The 17,519-nt window shown below is 40.7% G+C and overlaps 1 protein-coding gene across 1 annotated transcript in view; it reads right to left on the reverse strand.

Moving 5' to 3' along the window:
- Window positions 1-17,519, reverse strand: part of Dscam4 (Down syndrome cell adhesion molecule 4) — a 415,036-nt gene that overhangs the window by 86,953 nt on the left and 310,564 nt on the right. Inside the window, exons 15-16 of the mRNA XM_071667322.1 lie at window positions 11,451-11,582; window positions 4,825-4,992 (exon numbers count right to left, since the gene is read on the reverse strand). Coding sequence (XP_071523423.1) covers window positions 4,825-4,992; window positions 11,451-11,582 — 300 coding nt within the window. The remainder of the gene's footprint in view (window positions 1-4,824; window positions 4,993-11,450; window positions 11,583-17,519) is intronic.

The raw sequence follows: 17,519 nt of genomic DNA on the forward strand, positions 1-17,519 counted from the left end.
AAGCTTTCACTACCTTTTCTCTGTTTACCAAATCATTTTCCCTAACCCTCTCACTTTGCACACCACCTCGACCAAAACACCCTATATCTGCCACTCTATCATCAAACACATTCAACAAACCTTCAAAATACTCACTCCATCTCCTTCTCACATCACCACTACTTGTTATCACCTCCCCATTTGCGCCCTTCACTGAAGTTCCCATTTGCTCCCTTGTCTTACGCACTTTATTTACCTCCTTCCAGAACATCTTTTTATTCTCCCTAAAATTTAATGATACTCTCTCACCCCAACTCTCATTTGCCCTTTTTTTCACCTCTTGCACCTTTCTCTTGACCTCCTGTCTCTTTCTTTTATACATCTCCCACTCAATTGCAGTTTTTCCCTGCAAAAATCGTCCAAATGCCTCTCTCTTCTCTTTCACTAATACTCTTACTTCTTCATCCCACCACTCACTACCCTTTCTAATCAACCCACCTCCCACTCTTCTCATGCCACAAGCATCTTTTGCGCAATCCATCACTGATTCCCTAAATACATCCCATTCCTCCCCCACTCCCCTTACTTCCATTGTTCTCACCTTTTTCCATTCTGTACTCAGTCTCTCCTGGTACTTCCTCACACAGGTCTCCTTCCCAAGCTCACTTACTCTCACCACTCTCTTCACCCCAACATTCACTCTTCTTTTCTGAAAACCCATACAAATCTTCACCTTAGCCTCCACAAGATAATGATCAGACATCCCTCCAGTTGCACCTCTCAGCACATTAACATCCAAAAGTCTCTCTTTCGCACGCCTGTCAATTAACACGTAGTCCAATAACGCTCTCTGGCCATCTCTCCTACTTACATAAGTATACTTATGTATATCTCGCTTTTTAAACCAGGTATTCCCAATCATCAGTCCTTTTTCAGCACATAAATCTACAAGCTCTTCACCATTTCCATTTACAACACTGAACACCCCATGTATACCAATTATTCCCTCAACTGCCACATTACTCACCTTTGCATTCAAATCACCCATCACTATAACCCGGTCTCATGCATCAAAACCACTAACACACTCATTCAGCTGCTCCCAAAACACTTGCCTCTCATGATCTTTCTTCTCATGCCCAGGTGCATATGCACCAATAATCACCCACCTCTCTCCATCAACTTTCAGTTTTACCCATATTAATCGAGAATTTACTTTCTTACATTCTATCACATACTTCCACAACTCCTGTTTCAGGAGTATTGCTACTCCTTCCCTTGCTCTTGTCCTCTCACTAACCCCTGACTTTACTCCCCAGACATTCCCAAACCACTCTTCCCCTTTACCCTTGAGCTTCGTTTCACTCAGAGCCAAAACATCCAGGTTCCTTTCCTTTTTTATGTATATATCTCTTTTGAAACCAAGTATTCCCAATCACCAGTCCTTTTTCAGCACACAAATCTACAAGCTCTTCACCATTTCCATCTACAACACTGAACACCCTATGTACATCAATTATACCCTCAACTGCCACATTACTCACCCTTGCATTCAAATCACCTATTACTATAACCCAGTCTCGTGCATCAAAGATGCTAACACACTCACTTAGCTACTCCCAAAACACTTGCCTCTCATGATCTTTCTTCTCATGACCAGGTGCATAGGCACGAAGGATCACCCATCTCTCTTCATATACTTCCAGTTTTACCCATATCAATGTAGAGTTTACTTTCTTGCACTCTATCACATACTCACAACTCCTGCTTCAGGCGGAGTGCTACTCCTTCCTTTTCTCTTGTCCTCTCACCGACCCCTGACTTTACTCCTAAGACATTCCCAAACCACTCTTCCCCTTTACCCTTGAGCTTCGTTTCACTCAGAGCCAAAACATCCAGGTAGATATACATATACCGCAGACATTTCACATGCCCTGATTCAGTCCACTGACAGCATGATGACCCCGGTATACAACATCGTTCCAATTCACTCTATTCCTTGCATGACTCTCACTCTCCTGTACATTCAAGCCCCAATCGCTCAAAATCTTTTTCACTCCATCTTTCCACATCGAATATGGTCTGCTTCTCCTTGCTCCCTTCACTTCTAACGCATATATCCTCTTTGTCAATCTTTCTTCACTCATTCTCTCCATATGTCTAAACCATTTCAACACACCCTATTCTACTCTCTCAACCACACTCTATTTATTTCCACATATTTCTCTTACCCTTTCATTACTTACTCGATCAAACCACCTCGCACCATTTATTGCCCTCAAACATTTGAACCCTATCTACAGCCCATGCCTCAAAACCGTATAACATTTTTGGAACCACTATTTCTTCAAACATACCCATTTCTGCTCTCCGAGATAACATTCTCTCCTTCCACACACACTTCATTGCTCCCAGAACCTTCGCCCCCTCCCCCATCCTGTGACTCACTTCCACTTTCATGGTTCCATCCACTGTTAAATCTACTCCCAGATATCTAAAACACTTCACTTCCTCCAATTTTTCTCCATTCAAACTTACATCCCAATTAATTTGTACCTCAACCCTACCGAACCTAATAACCTTGCTCTTATTCATATTTGCTCTGAACTTTCTCCTTTCACACACTTTTCCAAACTCAGTCACCAACCTCTACAGTTTCTCACCCGAATCAGCCACCAGAGCAGTATCATCAGAAACAACGACTGACTCACTTCCCAGGACCTCTCATCCCCAACAGACTGCATACCTGCCCCCTCTCTCCAAAACTTCTGCATTTACCTCCCCAACCACCCCATCCAAAAACAAATCAAATAACCATGGGTGACATCACACACCCCTACCACAAACCGTGATTCACTGAGAACCAATCACTCTCCTCTCTTCCTACTCGTACACAAGTCTTACATCCACAGTAAAAACTTTTCACTGCTTCTAGCAACTTACCTCCCACAACATATACAGCTGTACTCTTAAAACCTTCCACAAAACAGCTCTATCAACTTTATCATATGCCTTTTCCAGATCCATAAATGCTACATACAAATCCATCTGTTTTTCAAAGTATTTCTCACATACATTCTTCAAAGCAAACACCTGATCAACACATCCTCTCCTACTTATGAAACCACACTGCTCTTCCCCAATCTCATGCTCTGTACATGCCTTTACCCTCTCAATCAATACCTTCCCATACAATTTCCCAGGAATACTCAACAAACTTATGCCTCTGTAGGTGGAACACTCAACTTTATTCCCTTTGTCTTTGTGCAATGGTACTATGCATGCATTCCCCCAATCCTCACGCACTTCACCATGTTTCATACATACACTGAATATCCTTACCAACCAATCAACAACAAGAGTCACCCCCTTTCTTAATAAATTCCACTGCAATACCATCCAAACCCGCCGCGTTGCTGGCTTTCATCTTCTGCAAAGCTTTCATTACCTCTTCTCTGGTTACCAAGCTATTCTTCCTGACCCTCTCCCTTTGCACACCATCTCGACCAAAACACCCTATATCTGCCACTGTATCATCTGACACATCCAACAAACCTTAAAAATACTCACTCCATCTCCTTCTCACTTCATCAATACTTTTTTTACATTCCTCCTTGCCCCCTTCACCGATGGTCCCATTCGTTTTCTTGTCTTATGCACTTCATTTACCTCTTTCTAAAACATTTTTTTGTTCTCTCTAAAACTTAATGGTACTCTCTCACCCCAACTCTCATTTGCCCTCTTTTCTACTACATGTATCTTTCTCTTGAACTCCTGCCACTTTCTTTTATACATCTCCCAGTCATTTCCACTACTTCCGGCAAGTATTATCCAAACGCATCTCTCTTCACTTTCACTAACAACCTTACTTCTTTGTCCCACTACTCACTACCCTTTCTAATTTGCTCACCTCCCACCTTTATACATACAAATTTTTTTTTACACATATCTGCCATTTCCTGCATTAGCGAGGTAGTGTTAAGAGCAGAGGAAATATCCTTACCTGGACTCCTTCTCTCTTCCTTCATTTGGAAAAATGAAAATGGGAGCCTTTTCTCATGTTAGTGAGGTGGTGTCAGGAACAGATAAAGGAAGGCTGCATCTGCTTACATCGATTCACTAGTTTTCATGTGAAAAATACAGAAACCATTGCTCCCTAACCACAACAAGTCCCCGTGGACCTTCCCATGGTTTACCAGTGATGCTTCACATGCTTCCATAGCTGGCAAACTCCAGTGCCACATCTTAGCCTTTAATACCTCATCCTGTCAGACAGCAACTCTAGTGCATTGTTTCCAGAGGATCCTACCTAATGTTCCTACCAACAATTATTCCCTTCTACATAATGTCCCAATCTATTACTTCTATCTAATGATTCCACTTACTGTTCAGACCCATTACTTATTCCTTACGTTTCTACCTAATGCTCCTGTCCAATGTTCTTACCCACTACTTCTATCTATTGATTCTAACATCTTACTAAAAGTCAGGGTTAGTGCATGGTGTTCACCATGGGAAAATCTTGTTACAAAGAATGAGTTGTTTGGGTCAAGTGTTGTCACGTGTTATGTGTGACAGACTATATGTTTGTGGACAGAAAGAAAGAAAAGACATTTACCTGGGTCAGAGGAATGGAACTTCACAACAACTGAATTACTGGCTCACTATACAGCCATTACTAACCCTGCTGATACCTTGGCAGGTAGTACCAATAATATACTTCCATGTTCAGTGGCTGCCAACTATATTTCTTCTAAGCCATCAATAATCACACTTTCAACACAACCCTTATTTATCACTATTCTGTTCGTTTAATCAGCTTCATTTTCACTACATCACACTCACCTTCTTCATCTGTGGCAGCCTGTATGACTTCTGATGGAGTACCCAACCCTAAAGTGTTCTGAGCTGTGACTCTCAGGTGGTAGGCTGTAGCTGGGGTCAACTCACGGATGATGCCTTCTGTCTGGTCCCCTGGGACACTTAGCTGTTCTGGTACACCAGGCCATGGCTCTGTCAACCCATGATTTTGATCAAATAATACATCTAATAATACAAGAAGCATATATTACTATAAAATTAAGAAACATTCTTAAAAAAAATACTAGAAGCCAAAGTTTACATAACATCATATCAAGAGATGTTCAGGATTTTTTTTTTTTTTTTTTTGCTTTGTCGCTGTCTCCCGCGTTTGCGAGGTAGCGCAAGGAAACAGACGAAAGAAATGGCCTAACCCACCCCCATACACATGCCTTGATTCAATCCACTGACAGCACGTCAACCCCGGTACACCACATCGCTCCAATTCACTCTATTCTTTGCCCTCCTTTCACCCTCCTGCATGTTCAGGCCCCGATCACACAAAATCTTTTTCACTCCATCTTTCCACCTCCAATTTGGTCTCCCTCTTCTCCTCGTTCCCTCCACCTCCGACACATATATCCTCTTGGTCAATCTTTCCTCACTCATTCTCTCCATGTGACCAAACCATTTCAAAACACCCTCTTCTGCTCTCTCAACCACGCTCTTTTTATTTCCACACATCTCTCTTACCCTTACGTTACTTACTCGATCAAACCACCTCACATCACATATTGTCCTCAAACATCTCATTTCCAGCACATCCATCCTCCTGCGCACAACTCTATCCATAGTCCACGCCTCGCAACCATACAACATTGTTGGAACCACTATTCCTTCAAACATACCCATTTTTGCTTTCCGAGATAATGTTCTCGACTTCCACACATTCTTCAAGGCTCCCAGAATTTTCGCCCCCTCCCCCACCCTATGATCCACTTCCGCTTCCATGGTTCCATCCGCTGCCAGATCCACTCCCAGATATCTAAAACACTTCACTTCCTCCAGTTTTTCTCCATTCAAACTCACCTCCAATTTGAATTGACCCTCAACCCTACTGTACCTAATAACCTTGCTCTTATTCACATTTACTCTTAACTTTCTTCTTCCACACACTTTACCAAACTCAGTCACCAGCTTCTGCAGTTTCTCACATGAATCAGCCACCAGCGCTGTATCATCAGCAAACAACAACTGACTCACTTCCCAAGCTCTCTCATCCCCAACAGACTTCATACTTGCCCCTCATTCTAAAACTCTTGCATTTACCTCCCTAACAACCCCATCCATAAACAAATTAAACAACCACGGAGACATCACACACCCCTGCCGCAAACCTACATTCACTGAGAACCAATCACTTTCCTCTCTTCCTACACGTACACATGCCTTACATCCTCGATAAAAACTTTTCACTGCTTCTAACAACTTGCCTCCCACACCATATATTCTTAATACCTTCCACAGAGCATCTCTATCAACTCTATCATATGCCTTCTCCAGATCCATAAATGCGACATACAAATCCATTTGCTTTTCTAAGTATTTCTCACATACATTCTTTAAAGCAAACACCTGATCCACACATCCTCTACCACTTCTGAAACCACACTGCTCTTCCCCAATCTGATGCTCTGTACATGCCTTCACCCTCTCAATCAATACCCTCCCATATAATTTACCAGGAATACTCAACAAACTTATACCTCTGTAATTTGAGCACTCACTCTTATCCCCTTTGCCTTTGTACAATGGCACTATGCACGCATTCCGCCAATCCTCAGGCACCTCACCATGAGTCATACATATATTAAATAACCTTACCAACCAGTCAACAATACAGTCACCCCCTTTTTTAATAAATTCCACTGCAATACCATCCAAACCTGCTGCCTTGCTGGCTTTCATCTTCCGCAAAGCCTTTACTACCTCTTCTCTGTTTACCAACTCATTTTCCCTAACCCTCGCACTTTGCACACCACCTCGACCAAAACACCCTATATCTGCCACTCTATCATCAAACACATTCAACAAACCTTCAAAATACTCACTCCATCTCCTTCTCACATCACCATTACTTGTTATCACCTCCCCATTTGCGCCCTTCACTGAAGTTCCCATTTGCTCCCTTGTCTTACGCACTTTATTTACCTCCTTCCAGAACATCTTTTTATTCTCCCTAAAATTTAATGATACTCTCTCACCCCAACTCTCATTTGCCCTTTTTTTCACCTCTTGCACCTTTCTCTTGACCTCCTGTCTCTTTCTTTTATACGTCTCCCACTCAATTTCATTTTTTCCCTGCAAAAATCGTCCAAATGCCTCTCTCTTCTCTTTCACTAATACTCTTACTTCTTCATCCCACCACTCACTACCCTTTCTAATCAACCCGCCTCCCACTCTTCTCATGCCACAAGCATCTTTTGTGCAATCCATCACTGATTCCCTAAACACATCCCATTCCTCCCCCACTCCCCTTACTTCCATTGTTCTCACCTTTTTCCATTCTGTACTCAGTCTCTCCTGGTACTTCCTCACACAAGTTATCTTTATATGTAAATATTATCATCTTTATCATAGATCTTCACTTTTTCCCGCGTCAGCAAGGTAGCATCAGGAAACAGACGAAGAATGGCCCATCCATTCATACACACAAATATGTACATATATGCCCATATACACACATATACATACATATACATATCACCATATACATACATATACATACACATACTCTACCACTTCTGAAACCACACTGCTCTTCCCCAATCTGATGCTCTGTACATGCCTTCACCCTCTCAATCAATACCCTCCCATATAATTTACCAGGAATACTCAACAAACTTATACCTCTATAATTTGAGCACTCACTCTTATCCCCTTTGCCTTTGTACAATGGCACTATGCACGCATTCCGCCAATCCTCAGGCACCTCACCATGAGTCATACATACGTTAAATAACCTTACCAACCAGTCAACAATACAGTCACCCCCTTTTTTAATAAATTCCACTACAATACCATCCAAACCTGCTGCCTTGCTGGCTTTCATCTTCCGCAAAGCCTTTACTACCTCTTCTCTGTTTACCAAATCATTTTCCCTAACCCTCGCACTTTGCACACCACCTCGACCAAAACACCCTATATCTGCCACTCTATCATCAAACACATTCAACAAACCTTCAAAATACTCACTCCATCTCCTTCTCACATCACCATTACTTGTTATCACCTCCCCATTTGCGCCCTTCACTGAAGTTCCCATTTGCTCCCTTGTCTTACGCACTTTATTTACCTCCTTCCAGAACATCTTTTTATTCTCCCTAAAATTTAATGATACTCTCTCACCCCAACTCTCATTTGCCCTTTTTTTCACCTCTTGCACCTTTCTCTTGATCTCCTGTCTCTTTCTTTTATACATCTCCCACTCAATTTCATTTTTTCCCTGCAAAAATCGTCCAAATGCCTCTCTCTTCTCTTTCACTAATACTCTTACTTCTTCATCCCACCACTCACTACCCTTTCTAATCAACCCGCCTCCCACTCTTCTCATGCCACAAGCATCTTTTGCGCAATCCATCACTGATTCCCTAAATACATCCCATTCCTCCCCCACTCCCCTTACTTCCATTGTTCTCACCTTTTTCCATTCTGTACTCAGTCTCTCCTGGTACTTCCTCACACAAGTTATCTTTATATGTAAATATTATCATCTTTATCATAGATCTTCACTTTTTCCCGCGTCAGCAAGGTAGCATCAGGAAACAGACGAAGAATGGCCCATCCATTCATACACACAAATATGTACATATATGCCCATATACACACATATACATACATATACATATCACCATATACATACATATACATACACATACTCTACCACTTCTGAAACCACACTGCTCTTCCCCATCTGATCACCCTCTCAATCAATACCCTCCCATATAATTTACCAGGAATACTCAACAAACTTATACCTCTATAATTTGAGCACTCACTCTTATCCCCTTTGCCTTTGTACAATGGCACTATGCACGCATTCCGCCAATCCTCAGGCACCTCACCATGAGTCATACATACATTAAATAACCTTACCAACCAGTCAACAATACAGTCACCCCCTTTTTTAATAAATTCCACTACAATACCATCCAAACCTGCTGCCTTGCTGGCTTTCATCTTCCGCAAAGCCTTTACTACCTCTTCTCTGTTTACCAAATCATTTTCCCTAACCCTCGCACTTTGCACACCACCTCGACCAAAACACCCTATATCTGCCACTCTATCATCAAACACATTCAACAAACCTTCAAAATACTCACTCCATCTCCTTCTCACATCACCATTACTTGTTATCACCTCCCCATTTGCGCCCTTCACTGAAGTTCCCATTTGCTCCCTTGTCTTACGCACTTTATTTACCTCCTTCCAGAACATCTTTTTATTCTCCCTAAAATTTAATGATACTCTCTCACCCCAACTCTCATTTGCCCTTTTTTTCACCTCTTGCACCTTTCTCTTGATCTCCTGTCTCTTTCTTTTATACATCTCCCACTCAATTTCATTTTTTCCCTGCAAAAATCGTCCAAATGCCTCTCTCTTCTCTTTCACTAATACTCTTACTTCTTCATCCCACCACTCACTACCCTTTCTAATCAACCCGCCTCCCACTCTTCTCATGCCACAAGCATCTTTTGCGCAATCCATCACTGATTCCCTAAATACATCCCATTCCTCCCCCACTCCCCTTACTTCCATTGTTCTCACCTTTTTCCATTCTGTACTCAGTCTCTCCTGGTACTTCCTCACACAAGTTATCTTTATATGTAAATATTATCATCTTTATCATAGATCTTCACTTTTTCCCGCGTCAGCAAGGTAGCATCAGGAAACAGACGAAGAATGGCCCATCCATTCATACACACAAATATGTACATAAATGCCCATATACACACATATACATACATATACATATCAACATATACATACATATACATACACATACTCATAAATATTACATACATACACATGTACATACTCATACTTGCTTGCCTTCATCCATTTCTTTCGCAACCCACCCCATGGAAAACAGCATCACTATCCCCTGCTTCAGTGAAGTAGCGACAGAAATACAGACAGAAAGGCCTCATTTATTCACATTCAATCTCCAGCTGTCATGAGTGTTGCAAATATTACATACATATCAACAAAAACAGAGAATTTTGCAGCATAGTGGCTAAACCAACATAATATGCATTAAAATAACCTCTCTCTCATCTGAAGGGTAATGGAGCCTGACTATCCAATGAGGATTTTTAACATCCAAACATCTTTCTTCCACATCGCTGACCAGAACATGGTCCTCAGATTGTGGTGGGAACTTCAGTACATAGAATTATGTGTGGAGTGATTGCCAAGACAGGTGTACATTTTCAGTGGTCAGATGATCAAGCAAACAAAGCTGGAATTCATTACAAAATATCTAGGTTCATTATTGGATAAATATTAAAATACATAAGATCTTATTTATAATCTAGTACAGGTAAACCACCAATTTTTAGGACAAAATTATGTGAGGGAACTTGATATTACCATGGCCACAGTTTACTGGGCGACCAGACCACAACTGGCATGTGTAGGCCGCGCTCATTTACATTTACATTCACTTTGTGGTGGTGATACCGCAATTCTGTGAGATTCTTAGCTTAGGTGGCTTAAATGTAACCCTAGTTATGGTGCCAAACGTAAACACCAGTCATATTGATCCAAGATATAATAGAACTGTTGAAAAAAATGGACCGTGGTGTTTTGGTGCGTAAGCTGTGACATCTACATTATTGATTCATCAATTGTTTATGATATAAAGAAACAAAGGAAGAAAATATTGAAAGTCTCTGCAGACAACGATTCCAAGAAGCTGATGACGATTACAAGAACTATGAAAGATGGTAAGAGTAGTGAGCACGATCTAGTGATGATGGAATGATTTCGACAGCATCAGAGTGATGGAGTGGACTTGTCAGGTAGCATGATAATGGACCAGGTTAAGTTGTTCCATACAGAACTTAAATTACAATATGAGCATGACAATAGTGAAGGATGGATTCAAAGATTCAAGAAGCGTCATGGAATTTCCATGAATATAGTGTGAGGAGAAAAGCGGTCTGCAAACCATGAAGCTGCCGAGTATGTGGACGAATTTGTGAAACTCGTAACTGACGAGCACCTCAGTCCTGAGCAGGTGTATAATGTATTTCATTATTTAATTTACATTTAATATTTGTTTACTTTAAATTTTTAGCAGTCTATGGTATATTTTAGACACATGGGAGATGTATAATTAGTGGGTTAGAGGTGTGTTCATGAATAATTATTATGTGACCACGGCTGGTCCAGGCAAAATGATTAATTCGGCAAGGTTTTGGAACCAAGAGTGCCAGAAAATCGTTGGTTTACCTGTACTAGGTTGTAGCTAGGAGGGTTCACTAAGGACTGGTACTTACTACATTAACACACCACTTACCAAACTCAGCACATTCCAAAAAGAAATTCCCACTTACTAAGAAGAGATCAGTAGGTTTAAATCAAACTATCACTATCTTTTTACTTACCAGAAGCTAACTTGTATTGAATGAGGTAGTTCTGAATAGGAGAGTTGCCATTATAGGGTGCCATCCATGAAAGTTTCACACGGCGACTGTGTGTCTCCACCACCCGCAGGTTTTTGGGCTGTTCTGGCTCCTCTAACAGTAGAAATGGGTTACTTTAGTCACACTGTAGTACAATTGAAGCAATCTTATCATGAAAACTTTTGAAAAAGATACTAGAGAGATATACTTGCCTCAGACAAAAATGTTAATTCCTAGCAAAAAGTAACCTCTTTCTCACTTGAAGCATCAGTTTAACTTGCTCAAATACCTTCACATTACTTTAAACTCTCTTTACACTGTTTTATTCACATCACTCAGATTATCTAACTTCCCTTTTGAATTAGGTATTACATGTTCGTTTCTTGACTTTTAAAGTCTTATCCTCCTGGCTCATTTATTCACAATTTTAGTACTAAATCTAGAATGGCTAAATTGAAATGCTAATCCTCATGTTGATATCCAATGATCTAATAAACCTCATCAGCACTTTTTAAGACTGTATCATATACAATACCTTTCATATTCTTTCTTTCTAGCAAAATAACTTCTGCAATCTTATATTCTATCATTGGCATACTTGGCCATCTCTATATTAAAAAATACATACATACAAAAATCACTTTCTGAAATGATCAAATTCCACATATCCTTTTATAAGTATCCTATTCACATGGGCCTCTATATACACCTACCTATCCTACTCTAACTACCATCCATATATTTATGTTAGCCATCATATTTAGCTTCTCTAATCAATCCACTTTTTCAGTTGTTCAAAAGTATACTGGATGGACCCTTCACTTAATCTTCTACCTCTCACTAAATGCACCTGTGCAACAGACAGGGGCTTTTGTTTATGTCTATTTGCACTAAACACTTTCACCTTTTTTAAGCCACCTTATCTTTTTGTGATATCTAAAGCTCATCAACTTTTCTGAGGATAAGGCCCAAAGTACCTGTCACTGTGAGGCACTTAGTATCTCCCAGCCTTGTGCCAACTATGCAAAAAAAGGAAAGCAGGGTCTTTACACAGCAGCAGTGTTGTTACCAATTATTTCTCATGCTGTTGTACAAGACCTGCCTCTTACTCTCTTCATTCTAGCAACATCTTTGCCCTTGAAGCCAATTTCTTCTCTTCGTAAAACCACTTAATTATCACTTTTTATTCTTTAGAAAAGCAACCGGTAGGTAATGTTCGCAAAGGATCTTTCCTGATCTGTGAGTGTAATATATCAGTTTTTGTCTTGCGAGAAAAACACAAAATTCTGACAATTCTAATATATCATTTCCACTGCATGCATAACAGACCAAAGACCAGAGGCACTGAGCAAGAAAACACCTCTTCATTTCACTCACACACAAGTCATTTCTGACGAAGAAGCACGAAATATCTACAGCTTGCGATGTCATACATTCCTTTACCCAAAAGAGCTATGATGAACTCTCTTATTCTCCTACTGATATATCTTTCTGCTTCTTAACAAACAATATCTCAAACATCTATGCATCTCCAACTTTCTTACTCTTTTCCATCCTTATAATGCTACTTTCTTATTATCACTTACCCCAATTTTCACAGAATGCATCAGATGCACAGAGCCTCTTCATTCACTCATAATCATACGTAGCCCAAGTCCCATATATAAGACTAACTTTTACACCAATGTAATCACTTCATAATTTTTTCAACCAGCACACCAGGATGAGTTTTTAAGTACTAGAGTCTCCATTCACACCAACCACTCAAAGAGAGTGCTTCCTCAAAAAAACAATCTAAAGTAATTTTTTTACCATCTTCTTACAAAACTCCTCTAACTTTTGATCAGCTCTCTCCTTGCATCTCTCCACCTCTTCTCCTAAAGCCCTTCAATGTGCTACTAGGTATGTTCTGATCCAACCTATCATTTGCCATACATTGTACAAGACCACTAGGTATGATCTGATCCAATCTATCTTTTGCCATACATTGAACAAGACCATACTATCCTAAGAGAATCCATGTTTGATAATCTCTCCACACCATCCATCCTTCTCAATTTCATCCTTTACTCTAGCATCTCTCCTAACTCCAACAGTGCTACATAATTTTTAAATCTCTACTGCTATCTTCTACCCATCTTGAACTATCAAAATTTAGGTTCATATCCAAACATCACAGGAAGAACAAGATACTTCATGCAACCTTCTTGCACACTCTAAACTCAAATTCTTTCCATTTACACTAGAGTTTTACCCACATCAAGTTTTCTCACAAGACTGTTCTCGACTCCATTTCTCTTCCATCATCCTTGCTGAAATTTATGGATCTGAAAAAGGCATATGATAGAGTTGATACAGATGCTTTGCGGAAGGTGTTAAGAGTATATGGTGTGGGAAGTAGGTTGCTAGAAGCAGTGAAAAGTTTTTATCAAGAATGTAAGGCATGTGTACATGTAGGAAGAGAGGAAAGTGATTGGTTCCCAGTGAATGTTAGTTTGCGGCAAGGGTGCATGAGGTCTCCATGGTTGTTTAATTTCATCATGGATGGGGTGGTTAGGGAGCTGAATGCAAGAGTTTTGGAAAGAGGGGCAAATATGCAGTCTGTTGTGAATGAGAGGGCTTGGGAAGTGAGTTCAGTTGTTGTTCACTGATGATACAGCGCTGGTGGCTGATTCTGGTGAGAAACAGCAGAAGTTGGTGACTGAGTTTGGTAAAGTGTGCAAAAGAAGCAAGCTGAATGTAAATGTGAATAAGAGCAAGGTTATTTGGTTCAGTACAGTTGAGGGACAATTAACTCAAAAGAGAAGGTTGAATGGAGAAAAATGGAGAAAGTGAAGTGTTTTAGATATCTGGGAGTGGATTTAGTAGTGGATGGAACCATGGAAGTGGAAGCGAGTCACAGGGTGGGGGAGGGGGCGAAGGTTCTGGGAGCGTTGAGGAATGTGTGGAAGGCGAGAATATTACCTCGGAGAGCAAAAATGGGAATGTTTGAAGGAATAGTGGTTCCAACAATGTTATATGGTTGAGAGGCATGGGCTATAGATAAGGTTGTGCAGAGGAGGTTGGATGTGTTGGAAATGAGATGTTAGAGGACAATATGTAGTGTGAGGGTCTGATCGAGTAAGTAATGAAAGGCAAAGGGAGATGCGTGGTAAGAAAAAGAGTGTGGTTGAGAGAGTAGAAGAGGGTGTATTGAAATGGTTTGGTCACATGGAGAGAATGAGTGAGGAAAGACTGACAAAGAGGACATATGTGTCAGAGGTACAGGGAACGAGAAGTGGGAGACCAAATTGGAGGTGGAAGAATGGAGTGAAAAAGATTTTGAGCAATCGGGGCCTGAACATACAGGAGGGTGAAAGGCGTACAAGGAATGTTTGAGGACAACATGTGGTGTGAGGTGGTTTGATCAAGTATGTAATAAAAGGGTAAGAGAGATGTGTGGTAATAAAAAGAGTGTGGTTGAGAGAGTAGAAGAGGGTGTATTGAAATGGTTTGGTCACATGGAGAGAATGAGAGGAAAGATTGACAAAGAGGATATATGTGTCAGAAGTAGAGGTAACAAGGAGAAGTGGGAGACCAAACTGGAGTTGGAAGGATGGAGTGAAAAAGATTTTGAGCGATCAGGGCCTGAACATGCAGGAGGGTGAAAGGCGTAAAAGGAATAGAGTGAACTGAATGATGTGGTATACCAGGGTCAATGTGTTGTCAATGGATTGAACCAGGGCATGTGAAGCATCCGGGGTAAACCATGTATATGTATGTATACATGGAAATGTATAAGTATGTATATGTGCATGTGTGGGTGTTTATGTATATGCATGTGTATGTGGGTGGGTTGGGCCATTCTTTTGTCTGTTTCCTTGCGCTCCCTCACTAACATGGGAGACAGCGACTAAGTATAATGATAATAATCAAAATCTTGACATAAAACTTCCACTTATTTTATGTTTAAGCTGATAACAAACCCTGAATTTCAACCACCTTCAAAAACTAAAATCTTCTATCCAACGTGCCTCCGCTTCCACTAATAAACAGCATCATCAGCATAAAACAACTATGGTTAAACCATTTTGTTTCATTAATACTTCAACATATCATGTCCTAACAAGAGATGACATTAATAATATAACAAAGCCTTGTGGCAATACAAACTTATTTCAAACCACTCAGCTGTACCACCATTTATCCTCATATAAACAACTCTTCCATCACAAAGCTCTAATCAACATTCAACATTCAGAAGTCTCAATGTATATCACATAAAGCCAGAATTCCCTTAAGTAATTTCCAATTATATACATTTCAAATCCACAAATGCAACATAAATCCATTTTTCTTTCTAAAACTTTCTTCAAAACCTGCCTCATTGCAAAAATTTGGAATGCCCACCCTTTTCCATTCCTAAGTCCATCTTTTTCATCACTTACAAGGGTTTCATTAATCCTTGTCACGTGATGGACCATAATTTTACCATAAATCTAGCCATCAACATGATAATTCAACACAGTCAGAAGACTTAGTTCTACATTCTCTATCCATCTGTCTATATTTATCATGCCTGTTCCATTCTGGAACTCCCTCAAGGTGGAGGCCATAGCAACTAAGTCTCCATAACTTATGAACTCCAGTGCCGCTTCTTAGCTTTTAGTGCCTCACCCTTAACAGGCCACTGGTAGAGGGTAAGTCTAGCACAGTGTTTGTTGAGGCTCCTACATAATGTTCACACTTACTACTTCTACCTAATGCTCCTTCTGAACATTCCTATCTACTTTTTTTTTTTTTTTTTTTTTTTTTTTTTTTTTTTTTTATACTTTGTCGCTGTCTCCCGCGTTTGCGAGGTAGCGCAAGGAAACAGACGAAAGAAATGGCCCAACCCCCCCCCCCATACACATGTACATACACACGTCCACACACGCAAATATACATACCTACACAGCTTTCCATGGTTTACCCCAGACGCTTCACATGCCTTGATTCAATCCACTGACAGCACGTCAAACCCTGTATACCACATCGCTCCAATTCACTCTATTCCTTGCCCTCCTTTCACCCTCCTGCATGTTCAGGCCCCGATCACACAAAATCTTTTTCACTCCATCTTTCCAACTCCAATTTGGTCTCCCTCTTCTCCTCGTTCCCTCCACCTCCGACACATATATCCTCTTGGTCAATCTTTCCTCACTCATTCTCTCCATGTGCCCAAACCATTTCAAAACACCCTCTTCTGCTCTCTCAACCATGCTCTTTTTATTTCCACACATCTCTCTTACCCTTACGTTACTTACTCGATCAAACCACCTCACACCACACATTGTCCTCAAACATCTCATTTCCAGCACATCCATCCTCCTGCGCACAACTCTATCCATAGCCCACGCCTCGCAACCATACAACATTGTTGGAACCACTATTCCTTCAAACATACCCATTTTTGCTTTCCGAGATAATGTTCTCGACTTCCACACATTTTTCAAGGCTCCCAAAATTTTCGCCCCCTCCCCACCCTATGATCCACTTCCGCTTCCATGGTTCCATCCGCTGACAGATCCACTCCCAGATATCTAAAACACTTCACTTCCTCCAGTTTTTCTCCATTCAAACTCACCTCCCAATTGACTTGACCCTCAACCCTACTGTACCTAATAACCTTGCTCTTATTCACATTTACTCTTAACTTTCTTCTTCCACACACTTTACCAAACTCAGTCACCAGCTTCTGCAGTTTCTCACATGAATCCTATCTACTACATCTACCAAATGTTTCTACTTAATGCTCCTACCTAAATGTTCCTAGCCACTACTTCAACCTATTCCTCTTACCATCTTGTTAAAAGGCAGGGTTAGCAGATAGCACTCACCACAGGAAAATCTAGTTACAAAGAAAGCAATGTGAATTAATAGTTGTCAAGGAAAGTTATGAAGAATGACAAATGTGAGTTGAGAGTTATCAAGGATTGCGTGTAACAAGGAGAGGTTGTGTGTTTGTGGACTGTGAGTTTGTGGACAGAATGCCAATTGTCCACATGAGGGTGAGGTATAAAGATAAGAGAG

This window comes from Panulirus ornatus, chromosome 12 (genome assembly GCF_036320965.1).
Source record: "Panulirus ornatus isolate Po-2019 chromosome 12, ASM3632096v1, whole genome shotgun sequence".
NCBI lineage: Eukaryota > Metazoa > Arthropoda > Malacostraca > Decapoda > Palinuridae > Panulirus > Panulirus ornatus.